Source organism: Nelumbo nucifera, chromosome 2 (assembly GCF_055504915.1).
Source record: "Nelumbo nucifera cultivar China Antique chromosome 2, China Antique-T2T, whole genome shotgun sequence".
NCBI lineage: Eukaryota > Viridiplantae > Streptophyta > Magnoliopsida > Proteales > Nelumbonaceae > Nelumbo > Nelumbo nucifera.
Window position 1 is genome coordinate 57779128 of NC_142650.1, and position 25443 is coordinate 57804570.

The 25443-nt window shown below is 39.8% G+C and overlaps 1 protein-coding gene across 3 annotated transcripts; it reads right to left on the minus strand.

Moving 5' to 3' along the window:
- Positions 1-414: 414 nt before the first annotated feature.
- On the minus strand, positions 415-25443 carry LUT1 (Cytochrome P450 superfamily protein). Of its 3 annotated transcripts, none has more exons than XM_010243350.3 (10): positions 24722-25443; positions 23074-23370; positions 22797-22994; positions 20382-20483; positions 2587-2727; positions 2382-2489; positions 2059-2141; positions 1388-1550; positions 1178-1236; positions 415-802 (listed from the first exon to the last, which is right to left on the minus strand). In XM_010243350.3, the coding sequence occupies exons 1-10, from the start codon at positions 25232-25234 to the stop codon at positions 799-801; spliced, it is 1668 nt and encodes a 555-aa protein (XP_010241652.1). In that variant the 5' UTR covers positions 25235-25443; the 3' UTR covers positions 415-798. The 3 variants fall into 3 exon arrangements, with proteins under 3 accessions (XP_010241652.1, XP_010241651.1, XP_088755211.1); XM_010243349.3 differs by having other exon boundaries at positions 585-798; XM_088899085.1 differs by lacking the exon at positions 415-802 and having other exon boundaries at positions 1011-1236.

Consider the following 25443-nt stretch of genomic DNA (forward strand, 5'->3'; position numbering starts at 1 on the left):
CTCAGATCTGCCCACAAAAATCCTACCCACACGTACCCACATGACACATTAAGAACATCGCCACATGAATGATAACATTCGAACATGGGAGATGTTTTCAATGTACAGCTGTAATGAGGCGTGGGTAGGAAGATTTCTAAGTATTCTGAAAATATTTCAACATTTCAAAATTTTGGCGAAAGCAAATTTAGGCAAATTATTCAGCGAAACTTCTTAGTGTAGTTGAGTGAAATCAGAATATTTTGAAAATTTACACAATTGCAGCCAAGTTCTGAATGGGGGGGGGGGGGGGGATGAGATGGCGTTTGTCAAAACCACGCCACCTTCGTACTGCAATGCCATGTTCACTCAAAAGTCAAAACCATTCATGCAAATGAAAATCAAAATAACAATATACAATGAAAGACAAAAATATTGTCCACAATCTATTTGGTAATTCATTCATAATTTCATATGATAATTGATAGCAAATCATTACATGTAAGAGCTCCATGAGGTATGAAATATTAAACCTCCTATATTAATCCATACTTCAAATCAGTTGGATGGTTACATCTTTTCTCTAGCAAATTTTCAGTAAGCCTGTATATGGATTATGGGGAAAATTTGAAAATGGAACAGAAAATTTTCCAAAATCCACCACTTTTCTGTGTTTTCTTCTCATTCTGTAAAATGAGTTGTGCAGAGAATAAAAACTACTGTACTCAATGTGTGTTTCATCAATGGAATAGAAAATAAATAATTAGGAAGGCTAGCAATTCCATTATCCACCAAATCCTGGAATCCATGCCCTTCTTCCTATCTGCCCCACAATTCAAACACAGCCTAAATAAGACTTGCAATAAAATTTTCAAGGCTGAGAGAGCTGACATGCCTTTGTGAAAATCAAAATGGAAAGTATGCATGCTAAACATATACTACTAACTATTTTCAAGATTTTGTATTTACTTGCCTTGCTCGTTGTGAGGATGATATATTTAATTTAACTCAGAACAATGCATGTGCTATACTGCTATCTATCCATCTATCAGATGGATGAAATAATAGAACATAAATTTGAATTGGAGAATGGTTTGCCAAGAACATCAAAATACACAAAATTGATGTTTGTTCCTATCGTATGGTATTATATAACAAACTAATGTGGAGATGTACATACAAATTTACAAGGACTCACCTAGAGGATGAAACCAATGCAGGCTGGGTTTTCCGTTGACTCAATTTCATATACAAACCCTGCAACAATGATTCCCATTAAAACACATCATTTGAAATATATCTGCATCAAAGTCATTCATCATTGCAATGACAAAAAATAACACCAGAAATTCTCTAGCTTTCTTCAAAACATGGATCATGAAAAAAAAAAGTAGTTGAGTATTATTACATTGGTTGTATGAATTGTAGCTCCTGTGGTCATGCTAATTTTCTGGTCAGGAACCAAATCGAAGTCAAAGTGTTGCAGAAAAATTGCAAGTGCAACAATTGCTTCAAGCAAAGCAAACTGATCGCCAACACACTTTCGAGGACCTCCACTGAATGGAATGAATCTACAATATAAGTTCTCCAAAGTTAGATACTCCCAAGGATGATGAATTATGATGGAGCAGGAGAATAGTTGGTTGTTCACAGAAAGAAATCAGGGATGAGCTTTAATGAGAACCTTCATGACAGGACATTTTTGAGCCGTCAATCAGGCTAAAATTACTTGATTCGGACTCACAGGGATTGATATGATGCATATGTTACTGTAACACTTGGAAGGTGAGATATAAAGCCCAATACAGTAGCTTCTGTACAAATGCGTATACTACCAGGAAGCCCAATGTATCCTGTTAATCCCTCAACTGAAATGTTCTATTTCAAAGTTTATATCCCGGGACAATCCAGTGAATCCTCCCAAGGACTCCATCTTGGCTCCTCTTGGATATAGGTACATTAAAAATGACTCAAATTACTGAAGAATTCAATTATTCCAAGATGGGAAGATAAATAATGATCTAGAATCAGAAAGGAGTCTTGATCCCATATTTAGAAATATCTAGGACAAACAAATACCTGAAATCAGTGTTAGTCTCATTAGGCACCGGCCCTTCCAAGTCAAATCTTTCTGGAACAAATTCTTCTGCTCTCTCCCAAACCTTAAGAAACACAACCATACAAGTGAATATATTACAATTTGCAAATTTAACCAAAAAATTACAATTCCTGTACCAGTTCTTACTTTTGCAGAGCTCACACATTGAAATTTGACCCAGTTTAAATTGTGTTAGATCATATTTAGACTCACCAAGTTTTGGTGCCCAAGATTCAAAATTATAGGCAGTTTCTGCTACTGCTATAAATAACAAAAATAACAATCCAAAAATACAGGATCATACCTGTGAGGAATGGTGTATATTATACACAGATATCATTATATCTTGACCGGCATTAACCTTATAATTTCCTGGAAGGACATCAGCTACTTGAGCCCGCCTTATCAGCACCTGCAAATATTGCAAAGTGGCGTTGTCAGAAACAATTGTTACTGCAAAAAGAAAACTCCTCATCATTTACTTTATAAGGAAAACACTTGCAACCTACAGGGGGATGTGGGTATAGACGTAATGACTCATTTATGCAACGTGTTAAGTACTTCAGCTCTTTTATATCTTCATAGGTAGGAGGCCTTCCCTGAAGGACTTTATCAACTTCATCTTGTGCTTTAGTCAGAGAGGATTTATCCTGCAGGTAAGGCATACCAAGAAATGGTTCAATGTAGGTTCAAAGTACTGATTTCACTAGCATAAAAACACAAGGTAACCTGTCAAAAGATTGAACAGAAAACTTATATGATGGAAAACATGAAAAATGAGATGGTTTTGTAAAAGTAGGTGGCAGGACCCAACCCAACATGAGGGACTTTTTTTATCAGTAACATCAGGGACTGTTTTCTTTTAACATTCTTTAAATTCATTATAAGTACAAGTTTTTTTTTTTTTTTTTTGAAAATAAAAGAACAGGAATTTTATTAAAGAAAAAAAAAACACTGACTACAATCAAGAAGGTGCTAAGATAGCACCACCCAACAAACGCAAAACAAGCAGATTCCAACTAAACAATAAGAAGACAGCAATGCAACTGGCAAAAACACCTTTTCAACAGCTCAGATCACCCCGAGAGACAGCACCTAAGCAAACAATCTCATACCTCATCATCAAAACAACCTTCCTTCCCTACTTCCTCATTCCAAATTTCTCCCCCTTCCCCAACCCTGGTCTTAAGACTCATCCCTCCTCTTCTCATACTCCTCAAAAGCTCTTCTTGCAAAAGCCTCACCTCCCAAGAAGAATAGACCCAAAGACTTACCAACCTCCACCTCCCTATCAACAAGCACACTTAAATCTACTCTTCCTTGTTGTGCCTTCTCCCTACCAAATGTCCACTTTGATTCAAATCCACCCCCCTCCCCCCAGGAAGAATATTCAATGGAAAATCAAAACTCCTTTCAAGGTCCTGTGCATTCTGACCTTCCCCAGCCAGCGCATCAAATATTGGGAATCTGGGTTTACTCCCTTTTCTTTTGTACAGTTCTTTAAATTTGTTAGTTGGACCAAACCCCACATGCACTAAATGGGTTTTGTTTGAAGGTCTTGATTTTTTCAACAATGAATCATCAGATTCGGTTTATCCTCCTACGCCAAATCTACACCAAGCTTTCCAACCACCACTTCAGCAACCAAAGACGTCTCACTGTTTTCATTAAACGTATCTTTGTTCAAAGTAGGTTCGACATGAACAGAAGCCACATCACAAACCTTAACTACTGTCTATATCCCATCCGCCCCTTCTTCCTTGTCCTCTACTGCCTTTCCTTTCTTAACTCTCTCCTTTGCCTCCACGATCGAGACCACTCCATTTCTAGAATAATCCATAGCCCCCTTCTCCACATCCTGAAGGCAACCAATGTTCCCTCCACCTGCTTCAGCGTTCCCTCCTCGAGACTTCTTTCACCTTAAAATCAGAATAAGCCTTAACCCTGACACCTTTCTTCTTAGGACCTCTTATTTTACTTGCTCGAGAATCAAACTTTGAAACTAAGCAATTCCCATAAAAAAGGTGTCCTCACTTGACCTTTTAAGTCCTTTGACAACAAGGGAAGACTTTTCACCTTCTTGTCTCTAAAGCTCCCCAATAGCCTCTTTGACTTCCCCCTCCTCCCAAAGTCCCCAGCCACGTGGCCTTCATTAAATAAAACCACCTCCCCCCTCCAGCTGAAATTACCCTTCTACTCCCTGATCTTTCCTGCCCATTGTCTTCTACCTCTGGACATCCCTTCATCTTCCCGTTTAAAGCCTAACCAGCAAGAAGAACCTCTTCCCTCCCAATCTCTTCCTCCTACTTCCTTATCTCCAAACTATCCACAGTAAATACAGAACTCCTCTCCACCCTCCAGAAGGTTTGGTCTTCCCCTTCCAAAAAGATCCACAGATCATAAGGTTCCCCTGCAAAGTGCAACTCTACATCATTTGGGATTTCAGCTAAATCTTCAACTTCCGCAAGAATTCTCACAAAATCTATCTTTTCCCAACTCCTATTTCTCACATCAAAACTCAAAAATTTTCCACAGAGGTCTCCAATCTTTTTGAAGGTCAATGGTCCCAAGCATGCAGGGGAATTCCCACCACACCACTAATTTTCTCCTTCCGTTTAGAACTGCCCCTGCTGCTGGAAACCACCAGCCTAACCTTAAGTTACATTCATCTTCTCCTTCTCTGACTCCAAAGTCCAAGCCACATCGTCTCTGCTCTGGAACATAAACAGGAGCAAGCCACCAGCCAAATTTATCACACCCAGAACTCTTACCCCATTCAAGCTTTGCCTAGGCCTCAACCATCTCCTTCTCCAACTCGGAGCCCACAAACCTACCAATGAGGCACACCTCCAAAACCTTCAGCCACTCATTCAAGTTTTCTTCTTGTCTCACATTGACTTGGACCACAACAACATCTCGACCTCTGGTGAAATTCATTATCATCACTACCAATGATTTAATCCATTACTTTTTGCCTCCAAAGCCTAACAGTGATCCCATTGTCTAGAAGGTTGTTGTGTATGGGCTAGTCTTTCACATTCTTTTCCTCTTTTGAATACAATTGTGAGTTCAATATAGAATTTACCTTCTTAGAAAAAGGAAAAGAAATGCAAATGTCTGTATATTTGGGTCCTTGTGTATACAAAGCCAACAAAAATTACAAAAATGAAATTTTGTTATTTGAAAAATATGTCAATAAATGGAAAATGTGTAAGAGGAAGCAAAAAAGCCAAACTTGTACTAGGGTCAACATAGAAAAGCCTTAGAATAGCCTATGAAGAGACCTTAGGATATGTAGAGAAGATGGGCCGAATGGCCCATAGGCTGTTTATCCTTTCTTATCTTTTATGTTCTTTGCTGTAATGGGCCTATTCTTTCTAATGTTATGTTCTTTTAATTTCTTGCCCAACTAAGGGCCTCTTTGTAAATTATTAAAGTTTAACTTAATAAAATAGTGTTAGGGGTGTAAGAGTAGAGATTAAGGTTCGAAACTTTCTTACTCTGAACCCTTATTGCCGCCATCTTCTTCTTCATCTTCTCTTCCTTAGAAGAATGATTTCTGTTGTTTTATTTTGATTTCTGCATCTGTTCTAAACAGTCCTTTATTCTCAAAAGACTGTTTTTCTTCTTGGTATCAGAGCAGGCTCGTTTTTCCCTCTTTTTCACCTTTTTTTTTTCCCATACACAGTGTGTATGGAGAACTGAACCGTACGGACTGTTAGAGGTCTCGGTTCTGCCCAGTTGTTAGTGGTTTCTGGAGAGAAGGGGACTGACTGTGTCGCCTCCTTGGCTGATTCCAGTGTACTACCCGAAACCCTAGTTTCCTAAAGAAATCTGTTTGCGAGCTCCGCAGGGTGTTTGGACTGGGTGCTCAGTGTTTGGAGGTTTTCTGATTTTATTTCTTGAAGACTGAACCAAGTTGGTTGGTGTTCCGTGTAGTCTACAAGGTGCGGCTTCTGTTTCTGTTTCTCCCAGCTTTCGGGTGTGACTCAAATTTGTGGTACTGCTGCATTGAGGTAGGCTTAACACAGTTTTTGTTCCATCTTCATTCGGTGTCTTTTGAAGTTGATTGAAATCCTTTTGAAGTGTTTAAAGAGATGAACTCCTCAGAGATTGAAAACAAGAATGTTGTTGAATCTAGGCAGGTTCCAGGAGCCTCTGTTGACTCTTTACTGATTGTGACCACAGTCAAGCTGGATGGAACTAATTATCTGGCATGGTCACAATCGGTAAAAATTCATATCTGTAGTAGAGGAAAGTGGGGTTTTATCTCTGGGAGCAAAAAGGCTCCCTCAGAAGATGATCCATCTTATGAGAAGTGGATGCAAGAAAATTATACTGTTATTGGGTGGCTTGTGAACTCAATGCAGCCACAGATTAGTCAGCACTATTTGTGGATGAATTCAGCAAAGGAAATCTGAGATAGTGTTGCTGAAACCTATTCCCAAAAATTAAATGTGGCTAGAGCTTACAAGTTGAGAAGTGATGAGAAGAATTTAAGACAGGGGGAGAAACCTTTAGCTGTATACTTCTCAACACCGAAGTCTTTGTGGCAAGAAATAGATTTGATAGAAGCTGTAACCTGGGACACCACTAATGATGCAGAGACCTACAGAAAACTAGTTGAGAGAAACAGGGTGTTTGAGTTCTTAACTGGACTAAATCCAGAGTATGATATTACAAAACAAAATATTTTATCCAAGGATAGTGTCTCACTATCACAAGCATATGCCTTGGTAAGTAGTGAAAAGAGCAGAAGGATTGTCCAGGTTCAAGGGGCTGGTCTAAATGATCACTTTACTAATATGGGAGTGAAACCCAAAGGGGATGCAGGGACTCCAAGTGACTTAGGGAAGAAAGAGGTTGTCTGTGAGTACTGTAAAAGGCCAAAACACACTAAAGACAAGTGTTGGAAATTACATCCTGAGCTTCTACCTCTTCAATTTCAGAAGAAGCATGATAATAAAAGGGCAGGGAGTGCTAATGCTGCTGCTGGTCCAGATAGTGACAAGTACCCATGTAGTTGTTCAAGACTGCTATCAGTCTTGATCACTAAGAAACTTCAGGTTCGATGAGAAGAGAAAGTGAGAAGTAGAAGAAAGAGTGATGAGAGAGCAGTAGAACACAGGTTCTGAGGAGAAGAACATAATCTCAATATTCTGCCGCCGCCACTTTAATTTAATATTTATATGTTATGCTAGTTACATGAAAGGACATATCTGCCGTTGGTGTTTACATCATAACTGCTAACACATAACAACATAAAACTGAAAAATAAATAACAACTAGGAATAACAGAATAACAAATTGACCACAGCTGTGACTAGATACATTCTACCCTATGGACAGAGTGGGACCACAGCTATGGGAACCACATCAATGTTCTCTACACTCCCCCTCAAGTTGGGAGTATATGTTCATCATTCCCAACTTGGATAGATCCGCTTCTAGCTTCTTTCTTGATACGGCTTTAGTGAGGATGTCCGCTAGTTGCATACTAGATGTGATGTAAGGGAGGCATACTTCTTGAGATGAGACCCTCTCTCGTACAAAGTGGCGGTCAACTTCAATGTGTTTGGTTCTGTCATGCTGTACTGGATTATGTGCTATATTAATGGCGGCTTGATTATCACAATACAGCATCAGGGGCTTCTCATACTCAATACCCAACTCCTCAAGTAGAGATCTTAGCCATAGGATTTCAGCCACTGTATTCTGCTTCAACACTTGACCGGGAGACAACACTTTGTTTCTTACTTCTCTAGAAGACAAGGTTTCCTCCCATAAGGGCACAATATCCTGAGGTAGACCTTCTGTCATCAACACTCCCAGCCCAATCAGCATCCGTATAGACCTCCACCTTCATGTGATTGTTGTTCTTGAATAGTATACCCCTACCTGGGCATCTCTTCAAGTAGGCTAAGATTCTTTCTGCCGCAAGAAGATGTGTGGTTCTAGGAGAATGCATGTATTGGCTGACAACACTAACAGCATAAGTAATATCTGGCCGAGTGAGGCAGAGATATAGGAGCTTTCCTACCAATTGCTGGAACATAACTTTGTCTTCAAGAAGCACCCCACTCTTGGCACTAATTCTATGGTTCTGTTCAATTGGTGTATCTGTAGGCTTGACACCTAACCTCAATACCCAAAAAATACCGGAGTACACCAAGGTCTTTCACCTCAAATTCTTGATGAAGAAATTGTTTAAGGGACTCAATCTCATGGCTATCATTCCCTGTGACCACAATATCATCAACATATACTGCCAGTAGTGTCAAGGAGGACTCCACCCTCTTGATGAATAGGGTATGACCTGACTAGGCCTGTACATAACCAAACTTCACAAGAGCCAATCTGATCTATCGAACCAAGCCCTAGGTGACTGTTTCAAACCATACAAAGCCTTGTTGAGCCGGCAGACCTATTACCTATTTCTGCATCATAGAATCCAGGAGGCAAACGCATGTAAACTTCTTCCTGCAGATCTCCATTCAGAAAGGCATTTTTCACGTCCATTTGGTATAAAGGCCAAGTGTGACTTGCTGCAAGGGACGATAGGACTCAAATAGTGGTCATCTTGGCTACCGGTGCAAAGGTCTCCAAGTAATCTATGCCATAAGTCTGTGTAAACCCTCTTGCAACTAACCGAGCTTTATACCTCTCAATAGATCCATCTGCATTATGCTTCACTGTAAATACCCATTTGCATCCAACTGGTTTCTTTCCTTTAGGCAGATCAACTACCTCCCAGGTGTTGTTTTTCAATAGGGCATCCATCTCAACTTGCATTGCATATTTCCATTCCGGGACGGATAGGGCTTCTTGCACTGTTCTTGGAATAGGGTCATTGGAAATGGAACTAAGGTAGGACCTGTAGGTAGGAGATAGGCGATCATAGGATAAAAAATGGGAAATACAGTGGGCTGTAGATGTGGTACAATGTCGTTTCCCTTTACGGACTGCAATCGGAAGGTCAAGATCATCTGTAGGAGGTGAAATGGCAACGATAGGGGAAGTCTCTGTGGGCCCTGGGATTGTAGTACCTGGACCTGGAGCTGTAGATGAGATTGGAGCTGGCCTGGACTGCTGATGATCAGGATCAACCTGCCTACACCGCCTGTGATAGACCCTCAACTCCTGATCCCTCTGACCACCCTCACCATTGTAGCTCTCCCTCAACTCCTGATTGCAGCTCTCATCACCCAATGGAATAGGTAAAAGAACTGCCCCACTCTCACTGCTCTCCCCCTGAAGACAAGGACTCAAACCCCCACTCTCACTGCTTTCCCCCTGAAGACAAGGACTCAAACACCCACTCTCACTACTCTCCCCCTGAGGGGAAACCTGAGGATAATAGGGTGTCCCCTCAAAGAAAGTGACATCCATGGAGACAAACTTCCTCCCTGAGACAGGATCATAGCAACAATAACCCTTTTGAGCTTGTGCATAACCAAGGAAAATGCATTTGGAGGCTTTGGGTTCGAACTTGGAGTGATGGGGTCCGAGAAGCTGAACAAAGCAAGTACAACCGAATGTCTTAAGGGGAATAGAAAACAAGTCCTCACGTGGGTGCAGAAGGGAAAATGGAGATCGCATATCAAGGACCCTGGAAGGAACCCGATTAATAAGGTATACTGTCGTGAGGATAGCATCACCCCAGAAGCGAATAGGAACATTGAAAGTAAACATGAGACTTCTAGCCACTTCCAAAATGTGCCTATTCTTCCTTTCGGCAACTCCATTCTGTTGAGGTGTATGAGGGCAAGAGCTCTGGTGGATAACCCCATGATGAAGAAGATAAGATGTCAATGATTTAGCAAAGTATTCCATTGCGTTATCAGATCTGAGAACTTTGATCTTGGCATCAAACTGGGTTAGGATCATTTGGTGAAAATTTTGGGTCAAGGAAGGTACCTCATCTCATGAACGCATGAGATAAACCCAAGAAAAACGGGTATGGTCATCAACAAATAACAAGAAATATCTGTACCCACCCATGGAAGGTATATGGTAAGGCCCCCAAACGTCAGTATGCACAATATCAAAAGAATTACCACTCCTTTTATTACTCAATAAATAAGGCTTTCTACAATGCTTAGCAAACTCACAACTTTCACACTGTAACTGAGACAACTCAATAGACTCAAATAAAGCAGGAAACAGACTCTGTAAAGACCGAAAAGACAAATGACCTAATCGGTTATGCCAAAGCATAACCGGACTCACACTCTGAGAAACAAAAGACATCTTCTCAACTGGCTCTCCCTGACGGAACCACTCCCTGAGCAGATAGATCCCATTCGTCTCACGGCCAGTCCCAATCACCTTCTTCGTCTCCAAGTCCCGAAAAACACATCGGTCAGGGAAGAAGGTTACCGAGTAGTTCATATGCTTGGTAATACTACTGACTGAAAGAAGGTTAGTATCAAGCTTAGGAACATGCAAGACAGATGACAGGGAGATAGTATCTGATAACTTGATGTCACCCTTCCCAGAAATAGGAACCAGGGAGCCATCAGCAATAGATACTTTATCCCTACTAGAAGACAAATGGTAAGTAGTAAACAATGAAGGCAAGCTAGTCATGTGATCAGATGCACCTGAGTCTATTACCCAACAAGGTTCAGTAGTACCTGGAGCTGAGGCATGATAGGCTGAAGCTCGAGTACCTGAATGTGCGAAGGCAGATGTAGTAGGGGCTGATGGAGACTGCGGTGGCTGAGCTAAATTTCCAACTTCCTTTTCTAGCTGTATTAGGGCAGCCCGAACTTGCAGCTAAGGTCTCTAAAGATGTTCCTTTTGTGCCAGATGAGGATGTTGAATCAGTGTTCACGGCTACATGAGCAGTGCCCTTCTTGTTTCTCAACTTCGCAGGAACCAAGTGAGGGTGCAATTTCCAACATGTTTCTTTTGTATGTTTGGGCTTCTTACAATGTTCACATACCACATCCTTCTTGTTTTCCTTCCTCCTGTCCTTCTCTGAATCACCCCCTGATTTGGGTGTGACCGCTACAAAGGCTGGTGTGGGGGGCTGAGGTTGCATCATAACCTTCCTTCTGGTCTCTTCACTGTGTACAAATGAGTATGTCTGAGAGAGAGTCACACTGTCTCTACTCAAAATCTGTTGTCAGACAATATCATACTCTGAATTTAGGCCTGCCAGAAACTCAAATACCTGGTTTGTCTCAACCTGCTTTCTATATATCTGTGCATCTCTGGGACTCTCCCACTCAAGAGTCTCTAAGTGATCAATCTCACGCTACAAGGACTGCAAGGTAGAGAAATATACCGAAACTGGTCTCTCTCCTTGTTTAAGATTTTTCACTTCACATTTCAATTCATATGCTCTGGCAACATTAAGGGGTTGGGAATAAGTTTCTTTCATAACATCCCATATCTCCTTAGCTGTCTTTGCCCACAAATAATTCCGGCTAATATGAGGCTGCATAGAATTACACAGCCATGTCATAACCAAGTAGTTTTCTTGAATTCACTTGGTATATGTCGGGTCTCCCTTGGGAGGTTCTTTCATATCTCCCAAGAGGTACCCTAATTTACCTCTTCCACCAATAGCCATCATGGCTGATTGGGCCCATTCCAAATAGTTTGATCCATCAAACTTTACGGTCGTAATCTGACCACCCATTTCAGAAACACTACCATAACTAATGTTCCCAAGGCTGCCTTCTGCCTGATTTTTAAACTCCATTTCTGTCAAGTCTCAAAATAGCACTTGAACTACCAATCACAATCAAAAACAGTATGGGCCTGATCTGTATTCATAGTGTATGTGCACAAAACTGGGATAATTCTGATCTGAAACCAACTAGCCAACACAACAGTAGCTGTCCGTAGAGCTCTAACCCCTTAGGACTCTGAAAACAGCTTAAAAAAAAATCTGATATGCTTGGGAAAGTTAGGGTTTTAATCAGTCCTTAAAGTGAACAATTCAGTTGCACAATCCAAACAGTACTGTATAGATAGACTTGCAGTAGGGTTAATAAGAAACCCTAGAATCTGATCAAACCTACCAGTAAACTTAAGGGCAGCTCTAGGTAGATCACAAGGTTCAGTCAAACCCTAGGGCTTGCCGCAAGATCACTTTCAAACCCTAGAGTAGAGAGAAACACAATTGAGACAGTTCGGCCTAGGGTTTGCTGTAAAACCCTAATGAATCGAAGAGAGAAAACCCTAGAATGGTTCGGCCTTCCCCTCCAGATAGGTCCAACCTATCTTCTCTGATAGAACTTCTCTTAGAAAGTAAACAACTTACAAGGAAAAATTGTTCGCTGCCTTCTAGGGTTACCCGAACCCTAGTCTTCTTTGATCCTTCCTGACCACCAACACTCTGCAACCCTAGCAAGTCTCTAATAGCTGCTAACACTTTTGGCGATCTCCAAGAATCAGTCTGCGAACTCCTCCTTTTTAGCTTCTAGTCCTAGGAGATTCTCATGTGGTCGGCTGGTATTAGGCTCACATGAGAAACCCTAACTTGGCTCTGATACCATGTAGTTGTTCAAGACTGCTATCAGTCTTGATCACTAAGAAACTTCAGGTTCGATGAGAAGAGAAAGTGAAGAAGTAGAAGAAGGAGTGGTGAGAGAGCAGTAGAACACAGGTTTTGAGGAGAAGAACATAATCTCAATATTCTGCCGCCGCCACTTTAATTTAATATTTATATGTTATGCTAGTTACATGAAAGGACATATCTGCCCTTGGTGTTTACATCATAACTGCTAACACATAACAACATAAAACTGAAAAATAAATAACTAGGAATAACAGAATAACAAATTGACCACAGCTGTGACTAGATACATTCTACTCTACGGACAGAGTGGGACCACAGATGTGGGGCCCACATCAATGTTCTCTACATACCATATTGAAGAGATGACAGCTAGTGCGTAGTTAGCAGCCATGAAAGCAGAATATGAGAAGTTTGGGAGGATGATCAGTCACCTAGAGGGTGTGACTTCTTCTTCCAACCCTTCAGAAAATTCAGCCTCTTCTGCATTTGCTCATTCAGGTATACAGGCTTCTGCCAATCATGCAACCATTTTAGGTAATCGTAGTATCCCTTGGATTATTGATTCAGGTGTTTCTGATCATATGACCAACCTTTCTACCTTGTTTGTTTCATATGATTTACTTCCTGGACGTGATAAAATCACCCTAGCCGATAGTTCTCTTGCCTCTATCTCCGGCAAGGAAACCATCAAGGCTACAGATTCCCTGTTCCTACCTCATGCTCTTCATGTACCTAGACTAAATACAAACTTGTTATCTTTAAGTAATCTAACTAAGTCATTAAACTGTTGTGTAACCTTTTTCCCTTCCTATTGTGTTTTTTAGGATCTGGAGTCTCAGAAGGTGATTGGGAGTGGCCATGAGGCGAATGGAATATACCTGCTTGATACTTCGGGGCAGTGCCCTGAACAACCTGGAAAAGCTGCTTTTGGGTCTATATCTAAAGAGTCTATCAGTCTAGTCATGTTATGTCATTTTCGTTTGGGTCATCTTTCTTTCTCTGCATTGAGTTGTTTATTCCTTGAACTGTTTAAGGGAATTAGTTTGTCCAGTCTTCATTGTGAGTCTTGTGAGCTGTCAAAGCATTGTAGAAATAGTTATCCCTTGAGTAATAAAAGATCTTCTCCTTTTAATATTGTGCACTTTGATGTGTGGGGGCCTTACCACTTACCCTCTATGGGTGGCTACAAATGTTTTATCTTGTTCATTGATGACTTTTCTCGGTTTACTTGGATATTCGTGATGAAATCCCGTGATGAAGTTCCCAGACTTGTAAGGCAATTCCATGAATTTGTCCTAACCCAGTTTGATACCAGGATTAAAATTTTTAGATCTGACAATGCAAAAGAATATTTTGAGAAGAACTTGTCCTGTGTTAGGACCCCAGAACAGAATGGAGTTGCTGAAAGGAAAAATAGACATATTGTTGAAGTTGCAAGAAGTATCTTGTTTGCCTCACATGTTCCTACAAAGTTTTGGGGTGATGCTGTCCTCACTGCTACCTACCTTATCAACCGTATGCCATCCAAGGTTTTGGGGTTTAAGTCTCCTTTCAGTCTCCTTCATCCGGACAATGAGCTTTTTTCTATTCCTCTTCGTGTCTTTAGTTGCACCTGTTATGTACATATTCCTAGTGTCCAAAGACATAAATTTGAACCAAAAACCCACAAGTGTATCTTCCTTGGTTATTCCCCCACACAAAAGGGTTACTGTTACTTTGATCCAAAGACTGGTACTTGATATGTCACAATGGATGTCACCTTTGATGAGCTTTCTTCCTTTTATGGTTCCTCTATGGAGGGACATTGTCCAAAGGGGGAGGATTTGTCGCAGGTCTTTGCTCTTCCTCTTCCTGTCCCAGTTGAGTCTTTTACTGAGTCTCTTCCTCCTTCAAATGAATCAAGAGAGGATCAATCATTCCACTCTTCCTATCCCAGTGTTCCTCCCCCTTTACCTCCTCGTCCTCTCTTTAATCCTAGGATGTATCAAAGGCAAAGATTCAGAAATGAGCAGATTGTTTCCCCTACAACACATGAGCCTCATGCACTTCCAATTACAGATGAGACAACAGGTACTGTTTCAACCCCTTTGGAGCCATCATTCCCAGACCTTGATATCCCCATTGCTATTAGGAAAGGAAAAAGGAAGTGTACTGCACATTGCATTTCCAAACACCTTTCTTATAATTTGCTTTCTCCTTCATATTTTGCCTACCTTTCTTCTGTTGCCTCTAACCCTATTCCCAGGTCTGTGTTTGATGCCCTGCACAAGAATGACACTTGGGAAGTGGTTGATTTTCCTGAAGGGAAGGATCCAGTTGGCTGTAAGTGGGTCTTTACTATCAAATATCATGCTGATGGCACCACTGAGAGGTACAAGGCTAGGCTGGTTGCAAAAGGCTATACACAGACATATGAGATTGATTATCTGGAGACCTTTACCCCTGTTGCCAAGATGACTTTTGTGAGAGTTATTCTATCTTTGGCTGCTCACTCTGACTGGCCACTTTATCAATTGGATGTAAAGAATGCATTTATGAATGGAGAATTACATGAGGAGGTTTATATATCTCTTCCTCCAGGGATGTATGAAATAGATATGAAAGGAAAGGTATGCAAGCTGAAGAGATCTCTTTATGGACTAAAACAGTCCCCTAGAGCATGGTTTGAGAGGTTTAGGGCTGCCCTTGTTAACTTTGGCTATGTACAGACACAGTCTAATCATACTCTCTTTGTGAAGAGGAGAGGGTTCCTGGCAGTTTACCTGATTGTGTATGTTGATGATATTGTTGTGACTGGTAATGATGTTTCAGGAATTAATGATCTCAAATTTTTCCTTCATACAGAGTTTGAGATCAAAGATCTGGGGGAATTGAGATACTTCCTTGGCATAGAAGTTGCTAGATCCAAGGATGGGATTCTTATCTCTCAGAGGAAGTATGTTCTTGATTTGCTCTCTGAAACAGGGAAGATGGGTGCTAGACCAGTTGCTACTCCTATTGATATGAGTCATAAACTCTCTGCTTCAGATGGAATATTGTTAGAAGACAAAGGAGTCTTCCAGAGACACATTGAAAAACTTTATTTATGCATGACTCGGCCAGATATTGCATATGCTGTCAGTTGCATCAGCCAATTCATGCATGCTCCCCGGGATACTCATATGGCAGTAGCAGAGCGAATCCTGTGTTATTTGAAGGGCTCCCCTGGAAAGGGAATTCTGTTTGCCAAGCATGGCCATATGAAACTTGAAGCCTATACTGATGCTGACTGGGCTGGAAACATTGATGACAGAAGATCTACTTCTGGGTATTGCAGCTTGGTGGCTGGTAATATTGTCTCCTGGAAAAGCAAGAAACAATCTGTTGTTGCTCGATCTTCAGCAGAAGCAGAATATAGAGCCATGGCACATGGAGTTTTTGAACTATTGTGGTTAAAATCATTGATGGAGGAACTGGGGATTGAGCATGACAAGCCAATGATGTTATACTGTGATAATCAGGCCACCATCAACATTGCTCACAACCCAGTATAACATGACAGAACTAAGCATATTGAAGTTGATAGACACTTCATTCGAGAAAGAGTGGCTTCTGGTGAAGTATGTCTACCTTTCATCTCCTCTGAAGGACAGTTAGCAGATTTTCTCACCAAGGGCATTCCCAAGGCTAAACTTCAGCATGATACTGGCAAGTTTGGCATGATTGACATCTATACTCAGCTTGAGGGGGAGTGTAGAGAAGATGGGCCGAATGGCCCATAGGCTGTTTATCCTTTCTTATCTTTTATGTTCTTTGCTGTAATGGGCCTTATTCTAGGCCTATTCTTTCTATGTTATGTTCTTTTAATTTCTTGCCCAACTAAGGGCCTCTTTGTAAATTATTAAAGTTTAACTTAATAAAATAGTGTTAGGGGTGTAAGAGTAGAGATTAAGGTTTGAAACTCTCTTACTCTGAACCCTTATTGCCGCCATCTTCTTCTTCATCTTCTCTTCCTTAGAAGAATGATTTCTGTTGTTTTACTTTGATTTCTGCATCTGTTCTAAACAGTCCTTTATTCTCAAAAGACTGTTTTTCTTCTGGATATTCAATCGATTTGATTATCTTGGAAACTTCTAAAACATAAACATAATAAAGAAGTGTAATTATGTCAAACTATGATCTAAACTGCAATTTGAGTAAAACTCTTTATTAATTAGAAAGAGAAGATACAGGTGGTACAAAACAGAAAAGAAAACAAGGCCTACAAGAATAAGCTGAACCTAGTCTTCACAGAAGACTACCTCATACCACAAGATGATCCCTTTACATGTACATAAAAATAGGTCCCAAGGAATGGAAACATTTCCCTCCCCAGCATATAATGCTGTCTTGTTTACTCCAGATATGGTTACACACCCTGCAAATTCATTACCTGATCTCTTGATCCAGGTGAATGAGATGTTCAGCCTAGATGTAAGTACTCAGCCTCTTATAAAATGTAATATCTCTCATGGTCCCTTTTTTCTGATAATTAATATCTCTCATGGTTCCTTAATAGATATCATTTTACCTCTTCCCAAAAATAATAAAAAAAGCTCTCATGGTCACTCGTTTTTTCTTTTTATCAATAACTTAGTGAATTTCATTAAGAAATAAATAAGCGATTACAAGGAGTAGAGGGGAGACAAACTCCCTTAGCTCCCACTCCCCAAAAAAGAAGAAAACATTACAGCATCAGCCAAGCTATTGGCATCTCTCTTAATCCATTTAGATTGAATTTCCATTCTTTGAGACAAGTCTCTGAACTTTCTTTTTTCATTTATATACTCCCACCAGTCCATCTCCTCCTCCTTTTGGAGCTAACCAATAACGAGCTTTGAGTCCCCTTCAATAATCAGTTTGGAAACATTTAACTCCTTGGCTTTCTGAATTGTGTAAATCTCAGTCCACATCTAGCCTTCGGAATTCACATGGAATTGTCTATTTTGTTTTCAAATCTTAACCGTAAACATCCATAACAATTTCAACAATTGATGTCACAAGCATTTTCTCTGATTTTTCAATATCTTCCTATTTTTCTGAATTTCAATATGTAATCATGTATATATAAGACAAGATTGAAACCAATCAAATAATGGGACTATAGCCCTTGTCTATTGAATTAGAACAATGCTCTCAGATTATAGCTTAATGCACTACCAATGCTTTCAACAGCAGGAACTGTGTTTTATAAATAAATACCAATCATTGTTGTTTTTAAAAAAATGCAGCAGAGACACTTCAATGTGTGTTTTCAAATATTGAAACATTATGTCAACTATAATTACACATGAAACAACCCTCTACATTTCTGAAATCAGGTTCTTCAAATTCCATGTTTTATATTTTATATATTCCACTTTTAGATTGCATATCAGACTTGTCTTTTACCTTTGACACTTGGTAGTAAGTATATATTGCAAGAAGTGCAATAAATACCACCTAGGGAAGCAAAGAAGCTGGAGAAATTAATGAGAGATTTCCTGTGGGAACCGGGACAACAAAAATGATCACTGGGTTAGATGGGAAGTTGTGTGCAGAAGTAAAGAGTTGGGCGGATTGGGCATAGCAAGGGTGGTTAAAAAAAAAAATTAGCATTGCTAGGGAAATGGCTTTGGTGTTGGCCTTTGGAGAGAGAAAGGTTATGGTCGGAAGTATCCATGGCAGTTCAAAGAATGGGTGGGATGCTGGTGTATCAAGACAGGCTAATTTAGCAGCACCTTGGAAGGCCATTCTCACAACACTCTTCCTCAGTTTCTCAGGTATATTGGGTATGAGGTTTGTTCTGGAAACTCTGTCTAGTTTTGGGAGGATGTTTGGGTGGGAAAACCCCTTAAAAGACCTTTTCCCCTTGTTATACTCTGTCTCTCTTTATAAAAATGATTGGGTCTCAAAATTTGTTTCAACATCGAGAACTCCTTTGGCTTTGAATTGGGATTTTAGCTTTCATAGAGGGGTAAGGGATAACCAAATTGATTCTTTGACTGATTTGCTCTCCCTCTTCAATTAGGTTTGTTTGGACCCAACAGAGTCAGATAAGAGGGTGTTGGATCCAAGGCCCAAAGGGACCTTCACTTGTGCCTCTTATTTTAAGTCTCTTTACCTTTCTCCTGGTCCTTAGTTGTTCCCTTTCAAGGAAGTTTGGTATAGGCTGATTCCCCCAAAGATCATGGCCTTTTGTTGGGAAGTGCACCTTGGGAAATTAAAAACTTTAGATAACCTACAAAAGAGAAGACCTCTCGTGTATTTCTCCCAACTGTGTGTTCTCTCTGTACAGCTCATGGGTAGGATTGCTATCACTTATTGATTTCCTGTCTGTTCTCGGAAGAGTTATGGGTTTGGCTCCTCTCGTTGTTTGGGTGTAGTTGGATCGTTGGAATCTACCGGCAGGTGTACACATGATTTTTGACCACTTTGCCTTCTCTTGGCCCAGAAAAAGAGGGAGAGTCATGTAGAGATGTGCTCGGGCAGCTTTGCTTTGGACCTTATGGGAGGAAAGAAATGCAAGAGTCTTCCAAGAAAAGGAGAGGGGCAGTCTAGGTTTGAAGGATTGTGTTCTGAATAGGGCAATACAATGGCTAAAAACCATGGAGCTCTTTCAGCAATTCTCCTTTAGGGATCTTTGGAGAAATTGGTTGACAGTAGCAAGCTGTTCCTCCACTAAGGGGGGAGGGGGGGGGTGTTGATAAATCGGAATGGAGAGGCAGTCCTTTTGTACCTGGGTTGTCTAGGACATGGAGATTCTGTTAGGGCAGAATTACTAGCCGCTGTACAAGGGGTTCTTTTTGCAAGCCAGATGGGGGTGGAGCATTTGATTATTGAAGGGGACTCTAAGGTAGTGGTGGATGGATGAATAATCCCCAGAATGCTGCTTGGTGCTACAAAAATGAAATCAAGAAGTTCAAATGGCTGACGAGGAATATGTCTACTTCTATACAGTGGGTGGGGAGATCAGAAAATGCTTTGGCGGATGTGTTAGCCAAGAAAGGGGCAAATGGGGAAGACCTTTTCTGGGCTCAATTGTGACCTGTGTTGTTTTTTCCTTGTAATTTGTTGGGGGAGGCTGCAACTCATGCCTCCCTGAGGGTTGTATGAGCTTTCATTCTCAAACCTTTTTACGATCTAATAAAATTTCATCATTTATCAAAAAAAGTGCAATAATCAGTGAGTATCAATCAGCTTCAAAAAGAAAAAATATTGGTGTCATTAACTGCTAATTCCAGCCCAAACCACCGTTTCCAGAAAGGCAAATGAGCAAGGGAAAATATATAAGAAATGGAAATGGGGGATCTTGTTGAGTCATATGAGGCAGTAACAATTGAGTTAGACTAAAATGCAAGTATGAAAGGGAATATGGTATAGGGAAGGATTTTTTTAGGAGTCGTGAAAGAGGCCAATAAAGCAGGACCATTTCCAGATGGATTTGGAGTGTCATGGTGGTAGGTTTTCCCCCAATTGTGATTAGCTCAGTCAGTCATTTTGGGTTGACGAATTTCCTTTTTTTTCCTTTAATTTTTCTGGGTACCAGCACACCTTTCCTTGTTTGCTAATGAAGTGCATTTTGATTGAGGAAGGACAGGAATTCATTTTTGTATACATTTATCATTTCATATGATCTTTTATCCTAGTAAAAGTGCTACTAATAATAAACAAAAAATTACAAGAAACACCCCAGGAAAAGAATAATACCTTTCTTTCATTTGAAAGGAATGAAAATATAAACTGTAATGCCAAAGATACAAAGAATAATACCTTACTTAGAAGATATAGTGTCCATGTCAGGACTGATCCAGTTGTCTCATGGCCAGCAACCAGCATTGACAAAAGATCATCTCGTAATTGTTGACTTGAAACCTAAACAAATTTTGAGTAATAAAGCAAAGAACTTAAAAAGAGAAAACCAATGATTAATCAAGTTCAAACAAAACCAGAAAGCCTCAGCCCTTTCTTGGAAAATGAAGTTGAAGTACAAGGCTCATAATTAAATACTACACCATAATCATGTTAAAAAGAAAAAAAAGTCAATCATTTCTTGTCACTACGATTAGTTTAATAATTTGCAAATTAATTATTAGGTCAGTGACGTTTTAAACTCATTAATAGATAATAACCATATCAAGATAAGCATACATCCAGCATGAAATCTAAGATGATGTGCATAGATATACATATGTGTTGCACTTGGATGTATATACTTTCACTAACTGGTGGATGACAATATGCATGCCAAATTTATTCAAAAATTAAAGTGTATGTACATGGAAATATTAATAAATAATAACCATATGAAGGCAAAGCCTACATCTAGCATGAAATCTAATGTGTTTGTGCACACACATAAACACATAGACTCACTATAGTGTATAGAGGTGATAACATTTATGTTAAATCTGTTCAAAGAAACACTGTGTATGTAGTATGTACATGTGCAAGCTCATGTCGTGAACCAAAGCAGTAAAGTGTTCTGTAAGGAAACAAGATAACATATCTCTGTTCTTATAGAAAGGTAACAAAAGAAATTGTAAATATCAAACTGACAAGGACTATGATGGAACCAACCAGAATGCACCTAGGACCATGTAATACAGTTAGAATAGGACAGAGAGTAACACTACAGTAAAATGTTGTTGAATAATCAAGCAAAAGGTAGATGCTACAAGCTACGGTTCCATGTGAAGAAGTTGGAGAAAGTAGACAGATAGAAGAAAGTATAAAAGGCAGAACCAATTCTTGCCTGAGAAAAAATGAAGCAAAATTGTATGCACAAACTTTCTTTCTCATATTGATTATGGTCAGTGTTGCATGGTCCCTCCTAGATGGGTGAAAGGTCATGTCAGACACATATCCAAGTCCAACACTCCTTGGACCCTTGAGGGCACTTCTACAAAACGTTACATTTTTATCTCTTAGCTTGTTTGACATAAATGAACAGCCAATCTTCAAGATTAATCCTTTTTTCTGTGTGTGTCAAACATCACTTAGGCTCAGTTTGGGAAGAGTGCAAATACAAATATGTGCAATGCAAAACCTTATATACGATATTTCTAAACGTTGTATTTGTACTATACATATTTGTATTTGCACTCTTCCCAGATAGAGCCTTAGGCTCAGTTTGGGAAGAGTACAAATACAAAAATGTATGGTGCAAAACCTTGTATATTCTATTCCTAAACCTTGCATTTGCACTGTACATATTTGTATTTGCATTCTTCCCCAACTGAGCCTTAGGCTGTGTTTGGTTGCAATGCAAACAAATTTGCACTGATGCAAAACTATGGCAGTAAAAATGATTTGAGTGTAAATTCTTACCTATTTTTGTTTGAAATTTTAGCTCATTTTCTTTGATTGCAGTAAAAATAAAGTAAATTAAGACATGAAGTAGAATAAAGTAAAACCCAAAACAAGATTAAACGAGAATTTGCATTTTTTTAATTTGCACTCCCGTGCATTTGTACTAGTGCAAATAATATTGCACTGTAACCAAACACAGCCTTAGTAACAAAGGCAACAATTTTTTGTAGGTACATAATATTAGAATTCAAAAAACATGAATTATATTAATAGTATACATTTTACCATAAACATCTCCATTTGTCTATGTTTTCTCATCTTGCCAAGTCAGACTCTTTTACATGCACCATATTCTGACTCCCATGTCTGTGACAATGCAATGCTGATTATGGTGCATAAAATACAATACAGATATGTCCAGGATTATTATTTAAATGTTCTTTTAGTGGATGCTAAATGACAAAAATGATATAATGATAGAACTTCTTTTCAGTTTTCATGAACAATGCCACCCATCTAAATAGACAGAAATCAGCTTGTATATATGACTAATAGAACAAGTTTACAATGCAATAAACTTGCCAGTGAGGAGCAACTTGATGTAAGTTGAGGGTTCTCAAAGATCCCGATGGAGGTTGAAAAGGATGTAGATTGAAGCCAAGGACTGACAATCTCAAAACAAAAATCAGGCCATTGATAGAGTGGAACAACAAAACAGGATTCATGTAGCCAATCCAAAAAGGATAAGGGTCAGTTGAGTTGAGCACAAGTAATGATCTTCATTAAAAGTAATCATTCATGCATACTAGACAATAATCACAAACCAAAATTAATGATTCAGAAATTGAATACGTGAATCTATCAAAATGAACAGACCTCTTCCCTGCTTGCAAGCAAGAAACGAAGGATACTTGGATCTGTGTCGTTTACATACTCCTCCCCATCAATCAATTCACCTTCAGCTTCCACAATTTCCTTGCACTTCACAATAAGTTCTTCAACAGTTCTCCTGATAACTGTAACAGCTTTTTCTGCTTTTATTTGTCTTGGAATGATTTTGCACAAAGCTCTAATCTGCATCATGAACAAAAAAGAACCAAAGGTATTGATTTTGCAATACAGAAATAGGAATATAATTGATGCAAGAACCTACCTTCCAATATGGTAAAAGATCAGTAGAACGAGCCTCTGCCTCTTTCAATGCAGTGTAAACTGCATCAATAACAGGACTATCAGCAGTAAGCGAATCAAAATTGTGGTTGAACACTGCCAAACCTATAACATCCAATGTTAATTGAGAAAATTTTGCCTCCATGTTCACTGCAGCACCACTGAGTGCATCTGGTTTGAGCTTCTCCACCAACCTCTCAGCACATTTACAGAAGACCCTATCAACTATTATGGATAAGTACTTCTTGTGAAGAGACGGAACCACTGCTCTGCGTCTTACCTATCAAAAAATAAAAGTTATTCCTCAAATTGATTCGTCTTAATATTGAGAACAAAATGAGTTCCAACCATGGGAAGTTAACCTTGCGAACAACCACAACTTTCTTTAAACCTCTAACCAGGTTTCAGGAACTCAATAACTCGTCTAAACATGATTATTACTGGGTAAATTTAGTTCCAGATTTGATAGAGTTTACGGGGCAGTCAGTCTAGTACTAAAAAAGAACAATGGAGAATACGATTTAATTAGGACAGAATTTATAACCCTATTATAAACAAAGCCTTTAATAGGCTCCTTGAGACAACGTAGAGGCTACCAAATTTTTGGTCACTTTATCAAAGTCTTATTTTATAACAAAGATGAATCTGTTTGCTAATTCCATTGAAAATTAGTTCAGGAGTTAAAAAGGTTAAGTTTTAAATTGGCTCGAACAGGGACAAAAGAAAAGAAGAATTTTTTTCCTATAAATACTCAATAATCATGTCTATCTACGACCCCAGGTGACGACAGTAGTGTAATGAAAAAAAAATGGAAAGAAAAACCAAAACAGTGTAATATGTAACACTAATAAGCGAGTCCAGATCTCCTGCCCACGAGAACCCTGCCCACGTTTATCGCAGCCACTGATAAACCCAGAAGGTTGTTGCGCACTCCTAAGAAAAATCCCAAGTTCCTGGATTTACTTGGTCAGCTAGCTATTTGTTGAAGTTCTGTTATCTGTTATGGTTTGAATTTGTCAAGGTCAGAGCTAGTCATTAGGAAAGTTGTTACATTCTGTTTCCTCGAATTCAGGTCAGTTAGCCAGTAATTAGGAAAGTTGTTACATGGATTTGCTTTGAGTTTGTTTCCTAGAATTCAGGTCAGTTAGCTAACATTTAGGAGTAAGTTGTTACAGGAACTAGTATTTATGTAACCACTCTAGCTGGAATGAGAAAGCTGAATTATTCTCTCTCAATTGGTCCATCTTTCACCAAAAGAAAGTATTATTTTCTGGTTGCCTTGAATCTGATTGGGACCTAACAGCCACACATGGAGAACATCTCACCCTCTGCATAGCATTATGCAGGGGGAGATGTTCCCAATTCACGGTGGGGTGGTGTATTGTGGGTAGGCGTGGGCAGGAGATCCAGAGTCCTAATAAGCACTGTGATACCCCATAAAATGTAGCCATTAATCTAACACCAATCGATAACATTACAAGTAAGAGAACCTTGCTATAAGCCATTGCAGTTGAAAGTTGAAACCAGTCCCATATATCAAAAAAATACTAATGGTGCAAATTAAAGAAACCATATATAGTTTTAAAGGCTTCAATGCACTTCAATAACAAGAACGAGAAATGAAGAATTACCGTCCAAAGCGGGCCTTCAGCAATGGCGAAGCCGGACCCAAACAAAAACTCAGAGACCTCAGAGACAAGACCCTTGGCATACTTCCCATAGTTCCTCAAGACATGCTTCGCAATAGCTGGGTCACTGACAATCACAAAATTACGAGGCCCCGCTGCGAGCCGATAAATGGGTCCATACTCGTTCATCCATTTGAACAAAGGGAGGAAAAGAGCACCGCCCAAAAGATCAGACACATCTTCGAGCTTGGCATTGGCAATGGGTATGCCCGAATCGTCACGGCCAATGCTAAGGGGCCTGGTTAGGGAAGTCAGCCAGTCTGGGCTGACCCATGACCCATTGCTACTCAATTTCTGGTTTGAATTAGAAGAAGAAGTGGAGTCTCGCTCTGCAGAGGATTTAATGGAGAGAAGATGAGGTGGGTTTCTTGAACAGAGGAATATGGGTTTGTGAAGGTGTTGTTGGATAGGATTTGTACAAGGAGATAAGGAAGTGAGAGATACCGAAGAGACCATGGTGGAAAGTCAAGGAGTTTAAATGGTTCCAATTAGTTAATATTTGCAACGCAGGACTGGAGGTTTGTCTTCTCTGTCTCGCCTATCATGCTCGACTCTATGTGGGTTAACGTTGGAGAGTGAGAGACTGCCTGAAGAGGGATCTCAGAGGCCGAGCTTGGCCGTACACTTGCTTATCCTAGTAGTTAGTTTTTGTGTGCTGGGAAGTG